The 25086-nt window shown below is 44.4% G+C and overlaps 1 protein-coding gene across 2 annotated transcripts in view; it reads left to right on the forward strand.

Moving 5' to 3' along the window:
• Positions 1–25086, forward strand: part of LRRK1 (leucine rich repeat kinase 1) — a 74184-nt gene that overhangs the window by 5854 nt on the left and 43244 nt on the right. For both annotated transcript variants that reach the window (XM_041418769.1, XM_041418768.1), the window contains exons 3-10: positions 14001–14164; positions 15065–15236; positions 17521–17700; positions 18313–18461; positions 23093–23319; positions 23794–23921; positions 24058–24221; positions 24926–25063. In XM_041418769.1, coding sequence (XP_041274703.1) covers positions 14001–14164; positions 15065–15236; positions 17521–17700; positions 18313–18461; positions 23093–23319; positions 23794–23921; positions 24058–24221; positions 24926–25063 — 1322 coding nt within the window. The remainder of the gene's footprint in view (positions 1–14000; positions 14165–15064; positions 15237–17520; positions 17701–18312; positions 18462–23092; positions 23320–23793; positions 23922–24057; positions 24222–24925; positions 25064–25086) is intronic.

The following is a 25086-nucleotide window of genomic DNA, read 5'->3' on the forward strand; positions in this document are numbered from 1 at the left end:
TCCCAGCAGGATGCCAGCTTTCCCAGGAGTGGCTGAGCTGTGTTTCAGACCTGGACCCTCTCTGCCCTCTGGGGTGGTGCTGGGCTTGATTTGGTGGTGCTGACCGAACCCTTGGAGGGGATTTGTCACAGGATGAGCCTCCCTTGTGGGTGCACTCAGCATTTCCCTTGCCTCCTCAAGCCCTGCTTTCCCCCTCCTGGATTTGTTCATCTTGTCCTAATTAAAAGAAACTGAGCAGGGATATGGGGGTGGCTGCAGTCTCTCATGAAACACAGGGTTTGGGGTTTTTTTTTGAAACTTGGTTAAAGAGCTCTGCATAATCCAGAGGAGGTGACATGATGTGAATTTTGTAGGAAGTACAATGGAAGCTCAAAGGCATCACTTTATGAATGTGTAGAACGGCATAAAGATTCATCCCCTTTCTATGGGCTGATTGATTTCTTTGAATCTTAAAAAATTTCATAGCTAGGATTTAATTCTTGCATGGTTTTCTAGGAGTTCCTCAGAGGTGTGGGAGAACAATCACTGTCTTCTGAAACATAAGGGTACTTCTGTTTAAAAAGCTTATCCCCTTCTTAGTGGGGAATTTTATTCAAAGTCACAGAGCATTCATCTGCCGCTGGTGTGTGCCTCAGGGTGGGATTGGATTATCCTTCAGACATGCCAGAGGGTGTCTCTTCTCTCCTGCTAAATCTAGAAATGAGCCCTGAAGAGGGGTGTTATGGTGGAAGGTGTCTAACATTACATAATTTGGGACAACAATGCCAAGGAGAGCTGCCTGAAACTTTATAGTAGCTTTGCAGGTATTAACTAGGTGCACCTTCACAACTTCTTTTGAGGTAAATCAGTTTTAACTTGGTGACTTTCCATGGTCCAGGGAAGCACAGAGGGACATGGACTGCCTGGAAAAGGGACCTAAATATTACATGAGGGACCAAACAAGTGACCAGAACACATGACTGGAGCTGTCATTTGGAGTGGGCCAGAGGCCCCTAAGGCTGGGCTTTGCAGGTGCTGTGGTGACCCTGCAGCTCACAGGGCTTTCTATTTTATCAGAGAGAATCTGCCTACAATAGCAGTGACCTTTGCAACCCCACCCATGGCTCAGCTCAGATCTGACTCACATCTGCCCTGCTGCTTCCTGAATCCTGGAAAAGGCTCTGGTGTGAGCAAGGGTTGAGCTGGAAAAGGCAAGGGGTCGTTTAACAAGAGGGGCTGCTCAGAAGCAAGTGCAATTTTATAGGGAAAGTATCAAAACAGCTTGGGTGGGGACAATTCAAGGTTGGCCAAGAGCAAATGGAGCAGTTTATCCTCCTGGGACACACTTTGTGCCTCCAGCTTTGCTCCTGGCTGGCATCAGGGCAGGATATGTGCAGAGGTGGACTTGCTGGTCCTGATGGCTCCCTTCCAGCTCAGCCTGTTCTCTGATTCTATGATTTCCTCACAGTTCTGCACTGTTGTTGTCCTAAATGTGAAGGGCAGGAACTTGCAGTGTGAATGACTTTGTTTAAAAATCTTTCCTGCTGAATAGAGGAGGAAGGGAAAATCAGCACCACTGATGCCAGTTTGTTCCTCACGAAATCACCATGTAAACCTTAAAACCTTCCCATCAGCTGTGTGTGGGGACAGGGCCAGCAGCTGGGCCTTGGGGCACGTTGTGCTGAATAACAGGGAAAAAGTGCTCACAGCTTCTGTCCTGCTTTTTCCATCCACACATCACCCTGTAGTAACATTACCCTGGGTGTTCTGTGGCAGTGTGGGGTGAGAAGGACAAGGAGAGGATCTGGGAGGTGAAGTGAGCACACAGAGCACTGGGGAGCTGCAGAGTGTGTCAAGTTCTCCATAATCACACTAAATCAGCCTGGAAGGTTTTCTGGTTTTATTCCTGCTTGTTAAGCTGTGAGTAAATTCGAGTCCAAACAGAAAACTGAAAGGGTTCCTATGAGCTAAAAAAGCAGAAAATAGAACAGGTTTTTGTATGTGAGTCAGTCTCACTGCAGAGTGCCCTGCAGAAGGAGAAGTAGGAAATGCTCAGCAGGAATAGGAAGTACACCAGTAAGGCAGTAATAGGCTCGTATTTTTAAATATTTAAATAAACTCTTCATACAGAAGTGGTGCAATCTCACAAGGGGCCGAGGGCTCCTGCGGAAGGCTGGTCTGCAGCTGAACATGCCTGTGGTTAAACCTGCCCTCCTGTGCAGAGCTGGGTGTTACAACATCTCTCCAACCCAGCCCGTGCGTCAAAAAGGGGCAAGGAATGCTGAGGCATTTACAATTTTCCTGACAAAAACCATCAAAGGCAGCCTGGTCTTGAACTTGAGGGCTGTATCAAGGAGGGCAGAGCTGCTGGGAGAGCCAGTGGTGCAGTAAAGACCTTGGGAAGTTAATTGAGCAGAGAGTCTGACCTGGGAGCCAGTTTGATTTACAGGCAGCAGTAAAGCATTGATCTTCATCTGAGCTGCAGCCTCTGCTGCTTTACAGCTTTATTTTTGCACCTTCATGTTAAAATTATTTGTGGTGTATTACATTGAAATGTAACTTATGACAGCTCTATCAAGAAGCCTGGGAAAAAACAAAGATAAGGTGATAAGGTAGCAAAGAAAATCCTTTGCCCTTAGCATTTGTACACAGGGAGTTCTTTACAAAGTTCCTGAGGTGTGATTTATGAGGGAGCTTTCAGGTGAGGGTTGATTTTGGGGTCATGGAACTGCTGTCCTCTGTTTCAGTGGGAAAAAAGCAATTGATAGTGTTCACACCAGCTCAGCCTTTACCAGGCCTGTAATTGATGTAGTGTTTTGACAGAGATGTTGCAGGTGAATTTATACTTGTATTAAGAAAATGCTATGAATTATGGGGTTTTACCCTCCCCAGGGCCTATGGGGGCCTTATCCAAAACCCATTAAATTCTTTGCACTGACATAATGGGATCTTCAGGGATCCTTACAGCATTTAGTCTGTGGTTTGTTTGTTTTTCACTGCTCTGATCAATAGTGGGGCTGTCAGGGCTGTGCTTGCAGAAGGCAGTGAGCTGGGGGGAATTGTTTGCATTGCAGATAGGGGGAGAGATGGATTTTATGCCATTCAACTCCCAATCTGCTGTATAAAATCATAGAATCATGGAATTTTTAAGGCTGGAAAAGACCTTTAAGCTCACTAAGTCCAACTGTTCCCCCAGCACTGCCAAGCCCACCATTAAACCGTGTCCCCAAGTGCCACATCCACACAGCTTTTAAACCCCCCCAGGGATGCTGACTCAACCATGGAGTCTGTCTCTTAATAGGTTCTGTTTCAGATTTTACATCAAGTCAGGCTGATATTTAATTCCTTCCCTAATCCAAGTCTGTGTGCTCATTAGTGGGTCAGCAATTGCTTATTTGCATGATGGTGTATCACCACAGCAGCAGCTCTTTTATGTAAGCTTCTGATATTTTCACAACAGAAGTGTCTCCATGTTTTTTAATTTGTGCCTTACCCTCACTTTAGGGGACCTACTTAAAAAGCCTTTAAGTTTTAGGAAAGGCTCTCACCCTTCCAAAAGCCCTTCTGCAGTCAGAGGGACTCTGGGAGTCAGCATTTCGTGTTGCTGGCAGCACTTGGGGTCTGCCACGGAGATGCACAGTGGGAAACCTGGGGCAGATCCTCTCTGTTTTGGCTCTCCCTCTCCACTTGGAGAGGGCAGCAGATCCCTGGTGAGCTTCAGGAACTTCTCATCTGCAAAGACAAGCCCCATTGGAGTCACCCAGGGGTGAGGGAAAGGGTCAGTCTGGCACAGGAAGAGTGGGAGGAAGGAGGTGAGGAGGAAGGAGCTGGGACCTGGGGCTGGGAGCTGGAGGAGCAGCTTCATTTCCCCTCTGATAGTCAGTGTGTGGCTCCCAGGCATAAAAGTTGGCATTTCAGATGCTGCTGGGGAAAAAACTCATTTGCAGGTTGTCCCCAGCTCCTCTCTGTGCATTGCTGAAAATCATGGAAAAATAACGAACCGAAGCAGTGACTCAAACAAGAAGTCTGGATAAATTTAGCTCAAATATTCTTGGTATGTTTGTGGTCACTGTGGAAATTGCATCACTTCTTGTTTTAATGATCAAAATATTGCTTGGAAAACTGGCATGGCTACCAGAGAAGAGCTCAAAATGAAATCCTTTAAAAGCAAGCATGTCTTTGGAATTGCTTCACCTGCAGTTAATTGGTTTTGGGGGTTGTTTGTTTTATTCCTGTCTTGGTTAAGGAGTTTTTGGACTGGAGGTTATTGCTGCTTAATTGAAAAGCCACAAGGTTTAGCGCTGATACACTCTGCAGTGTGATTATCTACTTCATATAAAAGTTCTGTCTGGGGAGTAGGATTCAAAAAGAGTGCTGGTAATTGCTGAAGACAAGACCTCCTCCAGAATCTGCCTGCACGTCTTTCTGTCTTTCACATCAAAGAGCCTTTGAAAATGCTTTTATTTTTGCATCAAACAGGAACATTTTAATTTTTTTTACAACACTAATGGACAGGATCCCTTTTCAAATCTCATACATAGCCTGAAAAACAAAAAGCTTGGCTCCTTAAGTGGGCTTGTCATCCTGGTCGTAATTCTCCCATGTTTTGCACCTTGGACCTTTATCACAGTGGCAGGGTGAGAATAAAAGCTGCCAAATCAAAGACATTTGCATGGATAGGACCACGTTCTTGCATGCAATGGATCAGAGTTTGTCATAGGTTGATGGGAAGGGGATGAACTGTGCCCTTCCTCGTTTTGCTGTCCCTGCCTTGGAGCAGACATCCAAAAATGCTGTGAGCTGCAGTGGGTCACAGTGTGGGCACAGGAGCCTCCCAGGCAGAGTCCTTGTCCTCCCTTCACTGAAATGGGTGCTGATATTCCCAGGAAGACAAATCACCTCCCTGCAAAAGCAGGCATTTCTGCCACTTGTAGGTCTTGTCACAGGTAGGGGAAGGTTTTATGGTTTTTTTTGGCAGCCCCATTAAAGCTTTGGTGGCTGTCTGGACTAACACCAGAGGCCTTTCCATCAGGTTTCTCTTCTGCTGCAGCCACAGCTGTCCAGGTGATCCTCCCTCTGAGACTGTCCTGGAAACCAGGATCTTCTCTGGCTGCTGTGGGAGAACAGTCAGAAGTGGGAAGTGCTCACATTGAGTTCAGTGGAAGCTGAACTGAAGCCCCACTTGCTTCACTGTTTTGTTTAATTTATTTTTTTCTTTTCCAGACTAACCCATCCATCCCTTTTCTCCTGGAGCTCTTCCCAGCTCTGCACTTCCCTTGTCTCTTTGGCTGTTGCCAAATTGTCCCTTCAAGTCTCTTCATGCCAACCATATCCAATATCTCGATTGCATTTTCTTTTTCTCTGCATGCAACACTTTCACATAAACTGATCCAGAGTGGTTGTCTTAGTGATAAATGAGAAATGAGGGTAGCAAGGAGTATTTTATTAGTCAAGCAGGCACAGTAAAGAAGCTCATTGAACTGTGTCTAACATGTGCTAAGCTTGGATTTTGCTGCGTGGGATGTTTGCCCCCTCAAATCTCTTGAAAGGCTTCTTCCTTTAGATGTGTCTCCTGAACAAATCAGTTTTTTTTAAATAAAAATATTCTTTCATTCTTCAAACTTTAATCCAAGTAGCTGGAAGGAATGTGTGGGTCAGTGTCCTGGTGTCACACTCCTGCACCTTCTGTCTTTCTGGAGAGACAGACTTTGGCTGTGTTTGTGCTCTTATTTTTGACCAGCAGTGGGGTTGCAGTGCTGTAAATGGGTTTTCCACTGAGGAAGGTGTTTTACGTGTGTTTTTAGAGTGAAACACAAGCTTAGGAACTGCTTTTCCCAACTCAGAGAAGGTGTGGGATCTCTGGATGTGTCTTTGGTGGAGTTGGTAGAAGATTTGTGCTAAGAAGAGACCTGAGCAGGGACCCTGGACCCTTGGCCCATTTTCCTCTCGGGCTTGGCCCATTTTCCTCTCACTCACACACAGCAAATCCCTCCTGAGCCCCCCACATAGCCTCTCACCGCTGGGGATAAAAGCATTTGCTTCTTCTAAAGCAAGTTTTAAATATGTGTCTGAGCAGCAGAAGTGGGCTGGCCATGAGGTGGTGCTTCCCCAGTGTGAATAATTAATGTTTTTTTGGGTTTTTTTTAAGAAGAAGAAGAATTTTGAGCAAATTATTTATCTGAAAGAGAGAAAACATTAGTGTGTGGGATTTTTTCCCTTCTGTTGAAAGCTTAGGGAAAAAGGAGAAGATTCAGGAGAAAGTTAGCCATGAAATTTTATTTTGTGAAGTTTCAGATGGAATCCAATCTTGGTTTGGTTTCATGGCTGTAATATTTGATTCAGTTGGACAGGAATGGCCTCACTGGAGGCACCTTTCATCATTTAACAATCCTCCATTTCCAGCCATGCTTGGAAACGAACACAAAGAAAATCCAAAAGTGTTGTCATGCTTCTGCATGCTTAATGTATATCTTCCAATTTAAAGTTTGGAAAGCAAGAGTGGCATAGCTGGCCTTGCCTGCAGAAGCACATTTCTGAATGATTCAAGCTGTAGGATGGGAACCAAATCACTGAGGCCAAAAGACAAAAATAGAAACTTTCACTCCAGAGCTGAGTCATTCGTATTTTCAATAGAGCAGCTCTCTGGCCATTTGGAGCTCTCAATAGCTTCTCTTTGGGGGTGGAAGTAACAGCATCCCTGTTCTCTTTGGGCTTTGCTGGTCCTTTGCACCCCAAAGAGGGCGTTGCTGGAGGGTTGGGGGTATTCCCACCCTCTGTAAGAGCCAGTTTTTGCCCTGTGCTTGCTGGAGCACATCCCTGCCCCATTCCTTCCCTGCCCAGAGGGAATCCTGCTCCTCTCCCAGCAGGTACAGCCCAGAGCAGTGGAAGTGGAGCTGCTCTTCACCAGCAGCCAGTGGGGAGCATCCTGTCCTCTTGCTGAGGAGAGGCATGTCCCAACCCCTTGTTTCTTCTCCTTGGATAGCTGCAGCTATCATTAGTAACCCTGGATCTATTCTGCACTTTCCAGCCTGGTTTGCACAGTGCCATGAGGGCTTTGTTCTGACACTCATATTCCAGTGTAATTCTTTGTGCTCTCTCTGACCCCGTTGCCTTGTAATGCCTTTGTGCAGCCTCTTTTGTACTTCAGCAAAGAATAACCAGCTCAGCTCCATTTTAACTTCTTGGACAACACAAACAATTCCCAGAGTCCCAGGAATTTGGGAGATGCACACACAAGTGCAGGAGCCTGCCCAGATCTGGCAGTGCTGGCACTGCCCAGACACTGCTGTTACCAGGATTTGAGGCTTTTCTGTTCCCCCTTCCCTCATTATCCTGGATGATGAAGAAATGATTGTGTAAGTGTGGAGCTAAAGCCTTTGGAGGCGTCTGTTTCTCATAACTCTGTCCTGGAGCCCAGAGAAAAGGCAGGAATCCAGAGCATTTTTCCACCCGGGACTTAATATTTTCCTTTCAGGCTTGCATTAGCAAATGCTTTTTTTCCTTGCAGGTTAAAAGTGTTCTAAATAGAAAATTTCCAATGATTCTGGTGATAATTGTTCACTTCACACAACTATATCTAAAATTGTCAGCGTGCCCTGGTTGCTTGCTGGGAAATGTTCAGTGCAGATCAGCACAATGTGTGTGTGGTGCTGGCATGTAAACAACTTCAAAATACTTCCACAATCTGCAGTAATAGTGAAAAAGATCCCTTCAGTGCTGGATTTTTGCCTTTGAAGCATTCCTTTGTGTTTCATATTGGTTTCTTTTGGGGTTTTAAGTCTCCTTTTGGGGCAGTGAGCATTGATTGTGAGCTCTGTTTTAGATGTGGGTGGCTTTTTTGCTCAACACATCATCTTTTCCAGTGCCTTTGGCAGGCAGAGCTCAGTGCAGAGCTTAGTGCAGAGCCACTCCTTTAATTAGCTGAAATAATGGATGTTTGGGGGAAATGGAACCACAGGAAATAGGCAGAAAAAAGTGTGTGGAGGGCTCCCACTGTCCTGAGAAGCTGGCACATCCCACTTATTGTGGGAAATATTAATTAGGGTCAGAGGGGCCATGACCCACTTCTGGCACAGGCTCTCCAGTGGGAATTTGGAACTTCCCAGATAAACCACCTTGTTCTCAGTGTCTTGTCACAGGGGGATTTATTGGTAGTTCTGGCCACTTCTGAATCCTGACAGGAACATTTTAAAACAGAATTAGTTGAGCCATATGTATTTCACCTAAATCTGAGAAAAGGAAAAGCAGATCACTGACTTCTTGCTGCAGGATGGTTTTGAGGCAGCTTCTGGCAATGTGGGCAGGTGGGGGGGTGCACCTTGGTCTGTGGCTTTACCTTCTAAGAAATGAATGAACAAAATCTTTTAACTTTTTTTTTTTTTTTTTAAAAGGAAACGTTGAAGTGTCAGCTAATTAGAGAAGGAACACAAAAGATACCTTTGCTTCATATAGCATTTTTACCCACTATGGCTGACTGAAAAATTTATTTATTTTTTATTGAAGAACCCAGGGTTTTCTCTTTTTTTTTGGGATGGGATTTTTCAGTATCTCAAAAATTTCCAGAGGACTGAAAAATTTTTCTTACCCATCTAATAAGAAAGTGCAATGTAGGGCAGATCCATCATCCTTTGAAATCACTGGAGGCTTCCTGTTGGCTGCTGCTCAGTTTGTTAGCCTGAAGTTTTCCAAAGCAGCACAGGATGCATGAGTCTGTTGCAGAGACTCAGAAATAACATGGCTTTCCATTAATTTTACAAACCAGCTGGGCAGAGCTTTTGTGGAGTAGTACTGGAAAATGTTCAGTGACACCGGTGAGTTTCGGAGTGTTTGGAGGCGCTGACTTTAAATATTCTGCACATCCTCAACCTCATCCCTGTCCCGTTTTTCAGCTGTGCAGTGCTCAGAAGTCAAAATGGCAAGAGATTAAGCTGGTGAGGGTTAGCTGCAGCCATCTGGTGCTGTTGAGGAATTAATGTCTGAGCTCAGCCTCCCTGCCCACCCCCATCCCCACATCCTCTGCACCAGAGGCTTGGATTTCGCTGTAATGGGACAGGGAGATGAAAATATCTGTCAAGGCTGAGCTGTGGTAGTTAATTCAGACAAAGGAGCAGCCAGCCAGCCCTTCCATCCAGTGGCCACTGCAGGAGCTGCTGGTGCTGGAGCAGAGGTGGGTGGTTATCAGTCCCAGGAATTAACAGCTGAATTGGGCATCGCTGGGGGGATGCTGTGTTGAAGCATCAGCTTGATTTGCTCCCGGCTCTGGAAATACCTGCACACATTATGACAAGGTCAGTGGCACTTTTCAAGTTGTATTATTATTGTAATTCTGGTTTTGGAGGAGGTTAGCTTCCTGATTTATCCTGGGTTAAAGCGTCTCATTTATATATTCCTCTGCTAAATAAAAATATCCTACTTAGTTGCCAAAGATCTGCTGGTTATGGAAGGGCCTCATGTGGCATTTACAAACTCTTGTGAGTTTATGTGTCAGAGATGCAGTGATTTGGGCTATAAAGACAATAATCATCTGTGCATTGTGCTGCTTTGTTATGCAGCTGTTTGCTGATTCACAGCACTGACCTGCAAACCCTCCCCTTTTACCACTGGCATACTGTCAATTTAGGAATTTTAGAGGGGTTTTTTTCACCTGCTGTTACAATAAGGCCTGTGACAGGGTCTAACTACACATGACCCTAAAATTCTCATGGTACTCTTTATTACTGAAAAGGCTTATTTTTATTTTGTTTCTCTGAGCTGGGCCAGCGGTCTGTTGCACTTTAAAAGTGATACCTTGTGCCCTTTTAGTGGTAATAAAATAACACTGTTTTTTTATTGATAACCTCTGATTTCATTGGAATATTTTTAAAAAGAAAATTTGTCTTGCCCTTAGCTTTTATAAAGGGTTGTTATGGAAAAGCCAAACATAAAAGGTATTTCCAAAGCATAAATCATTGAAATCAAGAGAGAAATAATTCCAGAGTTAGTTGTTTTTGTACAAGCTGTTGTGTCAGGAACAGATGCATTTTTAGTGTCAGCAGATGCCTCCCCTTTTCCCCTCACAAACAGCCCTGGATTTGCTTACAGCTTTTTTAGTAGAAAGCAAGAGAAGAAAAGAAGCTGTGGATCTATGGAGAGGTTAAACAAATATGATGGAGAGATGCAGAGGCTACATATTAAGGACTATAATCCATGGCTTTATTTTCATAGCTGTTCAAAGGTGTTAGAGAAGAAAACCACAGGTTCCTCAGTTCAAATAGGCTTCATTTATCTGCTTTTTGGTGCTGCTCTGAGAGGACCCTATGCCTGCACAGGAACTGCCCAGATCTGTGTGTAATAAAGCAGTAACTATAAAAGATGGCACTGGGTGTGTAAAGTTTCTGGAGCTTCTTGGGTAGTACAGGAATATCCAAGAAGTCCTGCTGGGATATCATCCCTTGCACACAGAATGTGCATTGTGCAGGAACAGAGACCCCCTTGTGCAATGTGCACAAGCTGGTTCCTAAATCCATAAAACCTAATAATTAAAAGCCCTTTGCTACATCTGGGCTCAAATGCTCAGCGTGTTGCACAATCAAGTCCAAAATCAGAGGTTCAGTGTTACTGAGCTCCAGTATTGCTCTCCTGTCACGTTGCTCAGGGCTGGGTGTGAGTGAGGTGACTCTGACAGGAGGGACATGAAGAGCTCAGGCAAGGAGCAGGAGACATGTGAGGTTAACAGCAGAGCAGAATTTCTTTGGATTTCAGCCCAGATTTCTGCTAAAAATGGTTGGTGCATGTATTGGCAAAACGTTATTCCCAGCCTACACAAGTGCCACCGCTGATGGTAGGTCAGTCATGCATCCTGTAGAAATAAAACAGTCTTTAGTCAGTAAAATCTAGTTTTCCTCCTTTCTTTTCGCCCCACTGGTGAGTATAAATGAAGCTTATAGAACATGCTGCTTCTTAATTTGCCCTGGTATTTCAGAAGCCAACATATCCTTTATTAAGTCACCAGGAAGTCTTCTGTGAACTGGGTAATTTTGTTGCTGAGGTGTTTAGCTTTGCCTTGGATGGCATTTGTGCTTTTTGGGAATTTGGGAATGGATAGCCAACCTTTTCTCATTTAACCTCTGAAAGCTCTACTAAAATCTGACAGCACCAATATGTGTACAGCTGTTGGTTGGGGGCAAACCTTTTTATGTGTATCTCACCAGTTTTGCTCTTTTCAGGCTTTCACTTAATAGTCACAAGGGATGTTTTTTTGCTGGGGACCTTTGGCAGCTTCTTCCCTCAGGCCTAAGGCAGGAGGTGAATTTAACCTGCAGAGTGGAATCATAGAAGGAAGTTTTGGTGTAAGAAATTTGAGGGATAGGTAGCATTATCTTCCTGCCAAGAATATTTAGTATAAAAAGATTGGTTTCCAACAGTAGAGTTGCCCAGATTTCTTACACTCAGGGAAACTTTTATTGAATTCTACTTGATGAATGTTCAGATATTCAAAACTGAGCAGTTTTGATTTGATCAGTAAAAATTTGCCTACAACAAGTCTGAAATTGAGTTTAAGGACTAAAATGAATATACTGAAGATTCTTCTGGGAATAAACTCCATGGAACCAGCTGTGACCTTCCAATTCCTGGAGATCCCAGAATTCTACATCCAACTCATGGCCAGCCCGTGTTCTTCCAGAGCTGGTGGCACCAGGGGTTGTGACTGAGCCATTGCACCACAAAGGACTTCAGAAATTGTGAGGGGGCCAAAAATGTAAGGGGAAGCCCAACACATTGGCTGAGTTGTTTTGTGAAGTAGTCATTTGGCAAAACACAGAAGTGGTTTTGGGATTAGGGTCAAGCAGGCAGAGTTCCTCCTTCCCTCAGCTACAACCCTGTGACCCTTCTTGTTCTGGTTGGAGTGGGGCAGCTCCAGCAGGAGAGGTGGAAAATGCTCCTTTTAAACTTATTTTGTTCCCAGTTCTGTGTGGGAGGGTGGCTGGAGACCTCTGCTCGAGGGGAACATGACACCAGGATCTGATGAATCTCTGACCATGAGATTCTTGTGCCTCCACCCTCCAGGCCATGATTTAAAATCAAAGAGAGATGGTCCTGCTCAATTCTTTGGCAGAAAGGGTTTGCTTTTACACCTGCAATGCCTGCAGATGTGGGCCTTGAGTGACAGTCCCCAAAATCAGGATTGAGGCTGGAACTGAGTAAAATTTGTCCCTCCTTTCTGCAGTTTGTAGGAAGCAGATTGAAGTTGCTCTGCTCTCTCAGCCCTGGGCTCCTTGGGCAGGAAGCTGAGAAGCTTTCCAGCTGTTTTGTATCTCCGATGTGAGGCACTTTTTCCTCCAAGGGGAATTCCAGAGCTTCTCTCTAGGTTCAGGATTTCATCACAGGGTGCCAAGTGGGGAGGCTGCTTGTTCCAGTAACTGCAGTGTTTGCTTGGAGCTGTACTTCTTGAATTTTCTTGGTCCAGTTCTGAGTTGTTTTGACTGGAGAATAAAGTTCTTTAGTTGCTCTAAAGTTCTCCTTTTTATCATCCTTTAAACGTGCTTGCCTAAGAATATTTTTTTCCTGTCTTTGGTGTCCATGGAAATGAAAATTAAATAATATGTGATATTCTTACTGATCCCTTATAGGTCTGCTTTAAAAGAGTGAACCGAATGCAGGAAGAATTTTTTTTCCTATGTCCTCCCTAAAATTACAGAATTATGGAAGCACTTACACCCACTAATGTGAACTCTGAGATGCTGTTTATTGTGCTGTAATATAATCCCACTTTCATGGGGCCTTCATTTCTGCTCCTTGCCCTTCACAGGTTCTGCATCATCTGGGAAGGGTTATTGGTGAGGGCACACTTTTAATGGCACCAACCTCTGGAGCCATCTCCGATGTCTGAGTGATTTGAGCTTTGTTTAAATAATTGATGAGAAGTGTTAGTCAGAACCTACTGGTGATTCAGGCTGCATTATTCAAAGATATTTACTGACAGTTATAGATTGCTCCAAATTTACTTCTCTTTCCAGGCTGCATTAAACTAGGCCCTGCATGACATATGTGTCTATTTAAAAAATAAATAAATCCTTGTTAATACATGGGAAGAACTGTGGGCTTAAGGGCTGTATTTAACCAGATGCAAATAAGCAATAATAATTCATGATGTTTTAGCAGGAAAAAACATTTTGTTTTCAAGTAGAAAATGCTTTTTGTCCTGTGTCTTGGTTGATGTTCAGGGGTGGACCTGAAAACATCTTTTATTTCAGTGACTTTAATGCAGCTTTCCCTGTACTGTTAGTTGGAGAATGGTTGGGTATGAGACTTCCTGCCTGCCTCATTAGCCACCCACCAAAGCATCTTCTCTAATGGCTGCAGCTTTTAATCTCTGACACTTAAAAGCTCTTCTGGCTCCCAACACCATTTAGGAAAAGAAAGTCTGGTCTAGGAGATTCTCCAGAATTGAGTAAGATTACACTGGGCATCTTGCTAAATCTCCTTTTACCTTTTTTTTTTTTCCCCCAGAGTAAATATTTCCAATTTATTTTATTTCACACTTGTAGAGGTGCCTAAAATTCTGATTGAAAATGCTGGAGGACAGTGGGATTTTGCCAGGCTGTTGTCAGGAGTGAAGCATGACTAAAGCAAGGCCAGTAACACCAGATTTGCCTTTCAGATTCCTGGCTTTGTCAGAATTCCTGCAGGTGCTAGTCCCATATAATTCCATCTCTTCCCTGGTTCCTCGGCAGGAGGAGGAGTATGCCAGGCAGATGAAGGGTTCATGTGTCCATGTGTGTGAGCTTCCACACCTTCCTTTGGAAACCACCTCTGGGAGCCATTGGGGAACTCTGTCCCTCTCAGTTTCATGTCCCTGCTGGGAGGAACTTTAGCATTTATCACTTTCTTTTATCAGGCTCTTTTTTTTTTATTGTGTGCAGTAAATAATTCCACTGAAAATCACCAACTCCTTTTATTCGCACAATTCACTGACATTGCAGCTGTGCCTGGCTGATGAGCAGGTGCTTCTCCCTGACTTCTCTTTGCTGTTTTCCCTGCAGGAACTGTGGACATGGGTGGCAAACAGTCCACGAGTGGCGACGTCTCCGTCACCCAGACCCCTGTGACAGAAAGCATCCAGGATGCCTACAAAGCTGGGGACACCAGCAAGGCCCAAGAGTTGATTAGGTTGTCCTGTGAGGAGACTGCACTGCAAGTGGAAAAGGTTGGGTTGGGTTACTGCTCTCTCTCAGATTTTATTGGTAAAGATGCCAAAATTTCAAGATGCTGCTGTCTTCTGTCGTTTTTCCGTGGAGAAAATCCGTTTGGTTGTGTGAATCCCAGACATGGCTGGTTGTTTGGGGCTCTGCAGGAACATGCTCAGGGACACAGTTTGCCCTTGAAAACACAGATCAGGAAGATGAGGCAGACCACAGGGAGCAGTGTCTGTAGGCTGTGTGAGGAGGGGTGCTGCTGCTGTGGTCATCAAAACAGGGAAATGCATTTTTCCCCTTAAAAAGGAAGCAGTTTATAGACTTAGCAAAAAATGTATTCCCCCATCAGTGCAAAGGTGGTTAATGGCCCCCTGGGAAGATTTTGCTGCCTTTGTGTGGAATTTTATCACAAACTCTATGCCAGCTTCTGCACTGCTCTGCCTTCAGAGCCCTCCTTTTGAGCCTGCTCTTGGCACAGAGCTGACATGAGTGTTTTGGGAGGGTCCCTGCATGTCAAATCCAGTCACAGTGGCCATCTCCAAAACAGGTAATACTGCATTTTGCAGCTGAGCTGTACAAATGCTTTTTCTGTTGGTCCATGAAAAATGAGTTTATATTCACCATTCTGTGCCTCAGGCACTAATGTGAAAAACCATACAAAAAACCAAAATACAAACCCCAACAAATTATGTGAAAAACCGTACAAAAAACTAAAATACAAACCCCAACAAATTAACATAATAAATTTATCAACAATATTAGAATGGCCACTAGTGTTTATGACATTCCCAATTAACCATGGTGACAGTGGACATGCCTTGGTGTGGGCACAAATAAACCCATATAGAAATGCTCTTTCTCTGCCTGCTGCCTTTAACAGAGAGTTTCTTCTGCTGTGTTTCCTTCACCAGTGTCAGCTTTTAGGCATTGCAGCAGCATATGGGGATCTGCAGGCAGTGAGGTACCTGCTGAAGGAGGCGTTGGTGGTGTTACCAACAGAGCCCAACGATGACAATGCAGCGGTGGTGGCTGCGTATTTTGGGCACAAGGACATCGTGAAGGAGCTGCTGGATTCCCTGCGTGGTAAGCCCTGGGCTGACCCTGCCTCTCCTCGAGTTTTTCAGGAGCTGTGTGCTGCAGCTCCAAGCAGGCATTTGGGTTTTTTGGCATTCCTTGGAAAGGGAGGGGTTTAGTCATGGGAAAGTGCGTGCAGAATCAGATCTCTGCTGTGCTTGAAGGAAACTTCCCCCTGGGGAAGAGAAACACATACATAAAAATATTCCATGTTTGCAGACTGGAAGTGGAGGAAGATGCCATTGAGACAGTTCATTCCTGTCAGGCCTCACAGCTGGGTAACATCCCAGACCCTACAGTGAGATTAGGGGATTTTCAGGATGCAGCATCATCCCACTGCTGATCCAGCAGTCTCAGTGGTGCTGGCAGAGTGGCCTGACTGGTCAGGGACACTTTGGGTGCACAGCTGGCACCCACTCTGTTCTCTGCTTGACATTTTGTTTTGACTTTCAGGGGAATTCCTTTTTTAGAACAATAATTACATTTTACTTAAATTTTATTATAGTAATTATTTTTGAGCAGAGACATTTTTTTGACTCAGACATGATTCCTATGGCAGCAGTGGGGCAGGGGGCACAACTCTGGCTCAGGACCAGGAGCTGTGTTTGGGTCCCTGTTGCTCTCTCAGTGTTCTGTGAGCTTGGCAGCTGCTTCTCCCTGGGACCTTCCATGCATTTGGAGTCCAGAGGTCCTGCAGAACATCTGGGGCAAATCCTTGACCTCAGACACTGCAGTAACACAAGAGCTAAGCTGGCTTCTGCAATATTTAACCTGAATATATCTCTAGCTCCTCACTGGGACTAAATAGTTGCCAGTGGCCTGAGAACAGGAATAACCTGTTGTGAAACCTGCTTATTTGGTGTCCTGTTGGAGCGCTGGTAATGAAAATAAATGTTCCAGTTCAGGGGATGCAATTAAATGTAATATTTCCTTCAGCCAGAAAGGAAGCTGAGTAAACTAGTAGAAAAATTAAATTATATTAATATAATACACTGAGTAATGAAAAGTGACTTCAGTAGTTTCTGGAAACTTAGCTCAGTTTAGAAGTGACCAAATTCCCTCCAACTCTTGCTTCAGGAGGTTCAGGGGAGGAGCTCTGTACAAACAGAAGCTTTCAGAAATTTTTATGCAGAACCTTCCAAATGTTTTCTTGGGAAGTTACACAGAAACCAATCACAGGGCTTAGGTATAAATTGCCTAAATTTGCAATTTGGCTGTTGCACTGCAGTGATTCTCTCTGGAACAGGGAGAACTACTTGTGGCTTACAGCTTAAGTGGAGCCCATTTTTTGTAGCAGGAGGGTGAGGGGTTTAGTGGAGTTGTTAAGAATGCAAAGAGCAATGTAATTTCCACATGGATAAGCTGCAAAAAAGCCTTGACATGTAAAACTTGGGCTTGTGGATGTTCTTGTAAGTGTTTCAGAGAGGATGTGAATTTGTAAAGTATATGGAGGTATTACAGGGAATCAGGGGAGATTTGGGGACTGCTTATTGTTAGCAGAAATAATTCTGTCCTGGGCATTTGATTACTTGTCCAGAATTGGGCACACTAGAGGAGAGTGGTGTTCTACAGGAAAACGTTATTTCTGAAAAAAAAACCCAGTTTGAGAATGACTAAAACATCAGCAAATTCATGCAAAAATCAGAACATGGTGTTTTAGTTTTTAGCCTTAAATGATATTTGTCTGACTTTACTATGAATTAATAGTAAAGAGTTGACCTGAAATGAAATATTTGAAGGGGAAATGAAAGTTTTTGTGGGAGACTTCAGGCTGCAGCAAAAACAAGCTAAAACAATTCCTTTTTTCTTGTCTGAAGCATTTATTTTTGTTTTATTAATCCAGTAACCTTAAAGCTTACCTGATTTTCCGCATTCTTTGTATCCCTTCTCATGAACTTGGAAGAAGTGGCCAGTCTTGGGTGTTTGGATTTAATGTCTGTCTGGATGCAAAGACAGTCCTGATCATCCCTGTTTGGGGTCAGATGTTTATTTATCTGCTGGTGTTTTAGCAGAACTCTTGCTGCCTTGTGAATGCTTAAGTCAGAGACAGACAAAAAATTTCACCCATTAGCTGGGTGGGTGAAGAAGAACTGTTAAGCAAAGCTGAAAACTTTGTGCCTGACCAGCTGAGGACCCTTCTCTGACACACTTTTGCAATGTAACCTGTTCCTTCTGTCCTCAGGAGCTTCGCCCTTTCCCAAACCCCTTTGCAGAGGCATTATTTGTGGGCATTCCTCACGCATCACAGCCCAGCGGCACCCAACTAAATCACATTTTGTACGTTTTTTGGTAGGTCCTAATACTTGCCAGCAGCTCCTGAACTGGATGCTGGCCATAGCCTGCCAGCAGGGCCATTTGGACATTGTCAAGCTCCTGATCCGTGCCTACAGTGCTGACCCAGAGAGCTGTGCAGTCAGGAGGAACGAGTTCCCCGTCCTCATCCGCCTGCCCCTCTACGCTGCTATAAAGGCAGGTGTGTGTTTGCATGCTTCCACCTTCTGCCCCTTTCCTGCCAGGTCTTCAAAGAATGGCCTGAGCTGTTCACACACAGGATGGTATCCGTGGCTTGTCTGGAGTTGGATTTCCAGCAGGATGAATTAAAGTAAAATTGGCTCTGAATCTGTCGACTCAGCCAAATTGGAGTCAGGGCCTTGGGAGGTTAGATTGCTGTAAATACTGAGAGGCTGAACTTTCCTCTATAAACTCCCAGGGAAAAGACCCTTAAAAACCAGAATCCTTGCAAGTCAAAGCATTATTGTTATGGACACTCTGGCACACATGCTCGATTTAGGCTGAATAATTTGCACTTCAAAGCACAGCTGTGTGCGTAGTTTAATAAGATGGGGAAAAAGAGAAAAAAGAAAGAGCCTGGGCCAGCACTTTTTACACAGTGTCTTTGCTGTCTCAGTTTGACCAAACTGAGTCCTGCCACTGGAGGAAACAGCCTTTACACAGTTCAGTTTCCTTTTTGCACACCCCCACAGTTTTTTTTTCGGAAGTGGTTATTTCCCAGGATTTCTGTTCAGCTCCTTGCTGTTTCATTTACCTGAGGTGAAGGGAGCAAACAATCTGCTTTTCTCCCAAGGGAATGAGGATGTAGCCGTGTTTTTGTTGCGGAATGGAGCTTTCTTTTGTTCCTACATCCTGATGGACAGTCCTGAATCAAGCAAACACCTTCTGAGGAAGTATTTCATTGAGACAACCCCACTACCAGGTAGTGCTCCAGCAAAAACAGTAAGTAACCATTTATCTGCCTGAGGAGATGTTGTTTTGAAGGGGCATCATGTTAATAGTTGATAATTGTCATTACATGCCATGTGGCTGCTGAGTCTTCTCCTCAACAAAGAGCCTTGTGGTTTGCTGCCCTTTTAGAAAGCCCTGCAAGTGGCTTTGGTGCTGAATTACAGGGTGTGAAACATCAAGGCTTTGAATGGCATCACTGTACAAGACACAGCAACAGCTTCTGTGGGGCAATTTAAGCACCATGGTGTGAGCCAGGGTGTGCTGGGGGCAGGAAACACCAACTTTGGGCTCAAAGCCTTCCAGAGAAGAAGCTGGGCTGCTTCTAGCACAAATTCTTTCCATGCCACCACGGTCATCACTCCCTTTAGGTTCCTGTTGTGCCCCCTGGTTGCAGGGTGATGGCACAAGCTCTGTGGTATCCCTGAGGGTTGGCATGGCACAGAACTGAGCGTGGGAACCCTTCTGTGCCAGACAGTGCAGGTAAAATGGGCTTGGGTGGCTTTTGTTAACAAGGAGCATGAGCAAAGCAATGATCTGCTGAGTATCTTCCCTACTTCAGATACTCAGCAGTAAAAAAGTGTCTCACACTGGTATTGTTACTACTTTACAGGGGAGCACACAGTATTTTGTATTATTTGTACTGTTCTCCAGCAGTTTATTTCCAGGCATTTTGAATTTTTTCCCCTCAATGTGTAGTTTAACCCACACTGAATAGAAGCATAAGATCCCTGAGCTTTCAATGCTTACAGTTTTCATCAGGTCACAAAAATTTTGCAGTGAAAAGATGTCCCTCATCCATCCAGTTGAGTATCTGTCTGCTCAGCTTGTAGCATTGCAGGCTCTTGGTTCTGCTTTGGTGTTAAGTAACAATAAGGAGAGGGGTTTTAGTAGCTTTACAAACTTCTCCATTCTCTGTTTTTCTGCCAGAATCCTCTCACTGTTTTCCTGTTGATACCCTGAATGTTAGACCACATAAGTGAGCTTGACTCCTTTAGGTTCCATCAGTAGATTTAGAGCCCTCTTTGTGCTACTCTTAATTTTGTTGACAGATAATCAAAAGGAATCTGAATTCTAGATGTGGATAAGAGTTGATGAAATGTCTTTAAGAAGGAAAAAAGAAATCTGTCTGGATAATTCAGCTTGAATAAGCTTGGAATAAATGTTTGAATCACAGGGAAGAGGTCTGTTTTCTATGTGAATTTGCTGGCAATATTTAACTTAGCTGCTGTAAAAATGACTCAGCTTTGCTGTTGTCACACCCTGAGCAAAGAAGAGAGCAGTCTTCAGACATCAGCTAATTGCCAGAAGGGCCTGGTTTAAAAAGAAAGAAAAAGAAAAAAAGCAGAGAAAAACCACAGAATCTTGACCTTGATTCTCCTAGTAGCTGTTTATTTTTAATATGTTTGCTTATTTGATGCTTTCTCTTTGAATTTATTTTGGCAGACTGGGACGGATTCGGGAGGATCTGTCCTAGTTTGTCTGCAGAGCTCAGATCTTTGGGAAGTGACACTCACACACCCTGATAACATTTTAAAACACAGCTCTGTGGCAGCTGCAGACAAACTGCCTCTGTGCTTTCTTCTTGTCTCAGAGGGTTCATCCTGAGGTGGATTTTGCCCTGGGAGGAAGCAAAACTGGGCTATGTGGGGACTGGGACGTGTGTGGCAGCCAGCTGCATGTCACAAAGTTCTCCCCTTGGCCGGGGAGGGCAAACCAAGCACTGATCATTTCAGAGTGAGCCCAAACTTCAGAAGGGTTTGTCCTTCTGTGTTATCTCTGAGAGGAAACACTTGAGCTCCAATCGATTTCACAGCAGTGAATGCAGAGCTATGCATAAAATGTGCCTGAGAGCTGCTTTTGGCTGCCACACCTTCCAGACAGCCCTTGCACCCAGCACCTCTGCCCTTTCTCCGGCAACAGGAGTTACATCTCATTTTTCTAATATCTGTTTCTCCTTTTTGTGTTCTTTCCTGGCATAAATTTATACCCACAGCAAACCGCAGTTTTGCTAAAGAGGGGAAGTGGTCCATTTTTACAGGAACAGGTAACAAATGCCAAAGAGAGCCTTTGCAATGAAGTGGCAAGGCACAGATTCCAAACTTCAATAGATGTAGTCAGCAGGGAGATAAATGTAACTTTCCATTGTGTGCAGTGTGAGATATGTTTAATTTTTCCATTACAGGCCAGAGAACAGCTTTGTCTGCTGTGTTTTCCCCTAGGAAATATTTTACCAATAGTTTTATATTCAAGCATACAAACGTATGTGTGTGTGTGGGATCCTCCTCTCATTTCTTTATCCTGGTAATCTCACTTACATCACCAGCAGCACAGAGCCCTGCAGCAGTCCCACACAAGATTCAGAGCAGAGTTGTTGATGGAGGGAGCAGATCCCTGTCCTCAGATTATCCCATCTCCGTCAGGAGTGAGGTTCTGGAGCGCGTCACGTCATTTAGGAGAAATGCACAACAGCCTCTCTTAATCACCTTACCAGACAGCCTCAGATTTAAGTAAATATTTTTCATATTTATAGTTGATCCTTTGCCCAAGAGCAGCGGGGTTTCTTGCTCCTGCACAATTTCCAGTCCTTTGCCTCAGTGCATCCCCTGACATTGCTGCAGTAGATTTCAATTTAGTCTTCAGGGCTTGTATTGAGAAATTATTCTTTTGGCAGAAGAAGGGAGTCTGAAGAGGTTTTCTTTGGCCTTCTGAAGAGCAGTGAGCCCTGAGCTAACATCCTCTGAACTCTGTCCCTGGTTTAGCACAGAGTTCACCACCAGCCCCGAACTGAGAAGGGCTGGGCTGAGCCCTGAGCCCTGCGAGTTTGGCGTCACAGACCTTTGGCATCAGAGAAACAGCTTTTCTGGGACAACAGTGCAGATCATGAAGTATGAGTTGGGGAGTAAATCCCCTCTCTTTGTGGCACTGCTGTCGAGATTTCTTTCACTTAATTAACATTTTCACTGCAGAGTCCTGAGCCAACCAAACCCCTAAGGTAACTCAGCTGATACCAGGGTAGTGGTACCAGCTGAATTTGGTTCACTGTCTAAGTCAGATAGGGGGGTTTGTTTGGTCCTCCAGTTTGCAGAGATACTGTCAGTCCTTGTCTCTGGATGGGAAGGAGAGCACTGATTGCTGGGATTCAAAAAGCTGCCTTGGATACAGGACACCAACCCTGATAGCAGGTACTGGATTTCACAATCTTGTCTGTGGTTTCATAAGTCATTATCTGCATTCTACAGGTATCTCCTTATCACATCAAATACCCTGAGGCCATGCCTCTGCATTTTTGAGGGAAATTATACGCAGCAAATGAAATGCAAAATAAGGATGGTTTATCAGCCTGCAAAGAGGAGCAGCACAGACACAAGGTCCTGCTTGCAGCCCCTAAAAGAAGGCTGTAAGGTTGTATTGTTACTGCACTGTTTGGTGTACTCAAGGACAAGTACTTTTTTCCTAAGCCAAGGGATTTGTGGTACGTGTTACAGGTGAGAGAAAAGTTCAGAAATCTGCATACTGAATTTAAAACCAGAGTTTCTAAGCAGGAAGCTGTTAAATATGCAGAATGGGAAATCTGGCAGTAAAGCAGGGTATGTGTGGTGTGAGAGTGAAAGCTTTGCAGTGCAGCCCCCACTGGGTGCTGTGCACTTTGCAGTAGCAGTGGAGACTCTGCTTAATTTGATTTCTTGTTGCTGCTGGCTTGCTGTGTTTTACAGAGGTGCCTTGTGGCATGGCAGTGGATGTAGCTTTGAACAAACAGCTGGAGCTCTCTGCCTTGGTTTCCCCAGTGGCACAATGGGCATAATATTTCCATTCATATTGGCAGGGCTGTCCTGAGGCATCACGAGTGAAGGTTTGAAAAGCAGAGTGTCTACACTAAGTACAACTACTGTCAATATCTAAAAAGTGCATCTGTTTGAACTGACCTTTTGTTCCATTCTCCAGAACATTTGAACTGTCTGATCTACATGACCAGTCCTGAGTCTGGCTTTTGTTTCCCTTTTCTTTCTCTCCTTTTCCCAAACACATTCCTTTTAATTCTGAATTTGGGGTTAAAAGTCCAAAGATCTAAATACTGGGCATTGGAAAAGAAAGCAAATTCTTGCTGCCTCCTGGTTCTTGCTGCCTCCTGGTGGAGAATTAACAATCATTCAATTGAGGCTGGTTTTGGGATGAGTTGTGTCAAAACCAACAAGTTTATGAAAACATTTTGGGAATATAATTTTTAAAATGTGCATTTCAGGACAAGGATTGGAATGCAATGAGGTGATCTTGAAAATGAAGCCTTAGGTTGTTTCCTTGCATTGATGACCATTATGTGTTCACACTTTCTTCTGTCCAAGCTGGACCCTGAAGAGTATGGACTGGTGAAGAGGTCCAGGTCCCCTGCTTGAGATTGCTCATGGTCTTTGGAGTGAAATCATGGAGCAGATACAGCAGGGGCTGCTGATATCCAGGCATGATTTCATCTCTGAGTCAGTTTAATTCCTAGAAGCAGGTTGGAAAGTGAACAAAATGTTTATGGCCTGTGCTCTGCTCTGCCAGATTCCCAGTGGTGTAGCACAGGCTGAGACCAACTGGGATTTCACTAATGTGGTTTTCTCTTCTCTCTCTGACACATGCAGGCTTTGTGTGTGAACTGGTCAAACCTCAAACTGCCCTGGGTGGATCTAGACTGGCTGATCGATATCTCCTGCCAGATAACTGAGCTTGATCTCTCTGCCAACTGCCTGGTGTCCCTCCCCTCTGTGATCCCGTGGGGGCTGATCAACCTGAGGAAGCTCAGCCTGGCTGACAACCAGCTGACAGAGTTACCCAGCGTGCAGTCCTCTGATGAGATCATTTGTACAAGGTGTGTGCTCCCCACAAAGCTGAGCCTGCAGGGAGAGCAGCCTCAAACTGGGCTTGAGAGAGACTGTGCAAGGGGAGAGTGTATTGCAGGAGCTTCTGGATCTGTTTTCTGGCTGCTGCAAGGTTTAGCTTAGCATTTGCCCCTCTGCATTCTCAGGGTTTCCAAGTTTGTTGTCAGGACAGTTGTGGGGACTTTTATTCCTGTGTTGCCTCTGGTTTTCTCTGGCTCTAAGCTGGCTCAGAGTGACATTTACTGGCTGATACCAATTATTTGATCTGCTGTCTATCCAGAGCACCTCTCCCTGCTCCCTGGAAGGGTTAATTTTCTAATGAGGGTTTTATGCTTTGCCTTGTGAGGCACACTTCAGCTGCTTACATTCAGAACTGAAGCTGTCCTGGTAAAACAGATGTCTGTGGCAACAAGAGGCTTTGCTAGTGTTTTACTGGTGCCTGACAGTTTGTTCTGTACTCACAGGTTACTTGAGGTTGATGTATCCAGCAACAGGCTCTCCACTCTCCCTACTGGATTCCTACATCTTAAAAACCTTAAAAAACTCACTGCTTCCAAAAACTATATGGAGAAGTTGTTTGACGAGGAAAACAGTACGTACAGTCCAGTGTTTGGCTTGTGTTTCGAGGCTGGGCTGTAGGGAAGAACCCCAAAATGTTAAAATAATGGCTTAAATGCCTTAAAAGCTCTCATGCTGATACCAAGGCCACAATGTTTCATGTTTTCCAGCAACTAATTGGATTGGTTTAAGGAAGCTGCAGGAGTTTGACGTCTCTGACAACAGGTTGGTGGAACTTCCAACGGTTTTTCTATACTGCTTCAAGTCCCTAAACATACTGAATGTTTCCAGAAATCAGCTGAAAGTGTTTCCAGACCCCTGGGCCTGCCCCCTGGTAAGTTGAACTGCTCTGACAAAGTCAGAGGCTAAAAAAACTGTTGAAACAATGCAAAAAAAAAAAAATGGACTGTGATGCTTAAAAAGCTGTCAGATGCTTAAAGGGCTGTTCTGTAGGAGTGCCCCTGCCAAATTTGGTTTATGGGTTTCAGATGCAGTCTTTCTGAGGTTCCACCCTGTTCTCACCATGTTGATGGCATTGGTGGAAAAGTTTTAGAAATGTGCCTTACATGGATGTGTTAATTTTCTCTGTGGTTCCTCTGAGCACAAATGTTGTTAGGATCATTTTACAAAACACCCAACTTTCACCAGGGGTAACTTTGCCCAAACCCATGGCAAACTAGGACATCTGTATCCACACCCATCACTGTGATTTTATTCCTTGTTTTTACAGGGACAGCAGGGGAACAGTATCCTCTGGGGAAATGTTTGTTTGTGGCTGAAAAGCAGATGGGGGTGGGTGATTTTCAAAATAGTTTTTGGAATACTTTTTGCCCACCAAGGAGTTTGACCAGCAGTTGAGTGCACTTCCTTAGCAAGCCCTGTGTGCCTGCATGCCCAATAATTTATCTAGATCAAGGTATCTAAAGAGACCACCTAGAATTAATTAATTAAAGCTTTTGACACGTGACAGCTGATCTACCACATTATTTAAAGAGATGATTCCTGCTCTGTAAGTGTGGGGCTTTTTATGTTTTCCAGAAATGTTGTAAAGCATCTAGAAACGCACTGGAATTCCTACCTGATGCATTGACTGTGTTCTGGAAAAATCACCTGAGAGAAGTGGATTTTTCTGAGAATTCACTGAAAGAAGTTCCAGCAGGACTCTTCCAGCTTGAAGTAAGTGTCATTTCTTCCTAGTT

The sequence above is a fragment of the Onychostruthus taczanowskii genome, unplaced genomic scaffold, assembly GCF_017590055.1.
Source record: "Onychostruthus taczanowskii isolate IOZ18803 unplaced genomic scaffold, ASM1759005v1 scaffold6, whole genome shotgun sequence".
Classification (NCBI taxonomy): Eukaryota; Metazoa; Chordata; class Aves; order Passeriformes; family Passeridae; genus Onychostruthus; species Onychostruthus taczanowskii.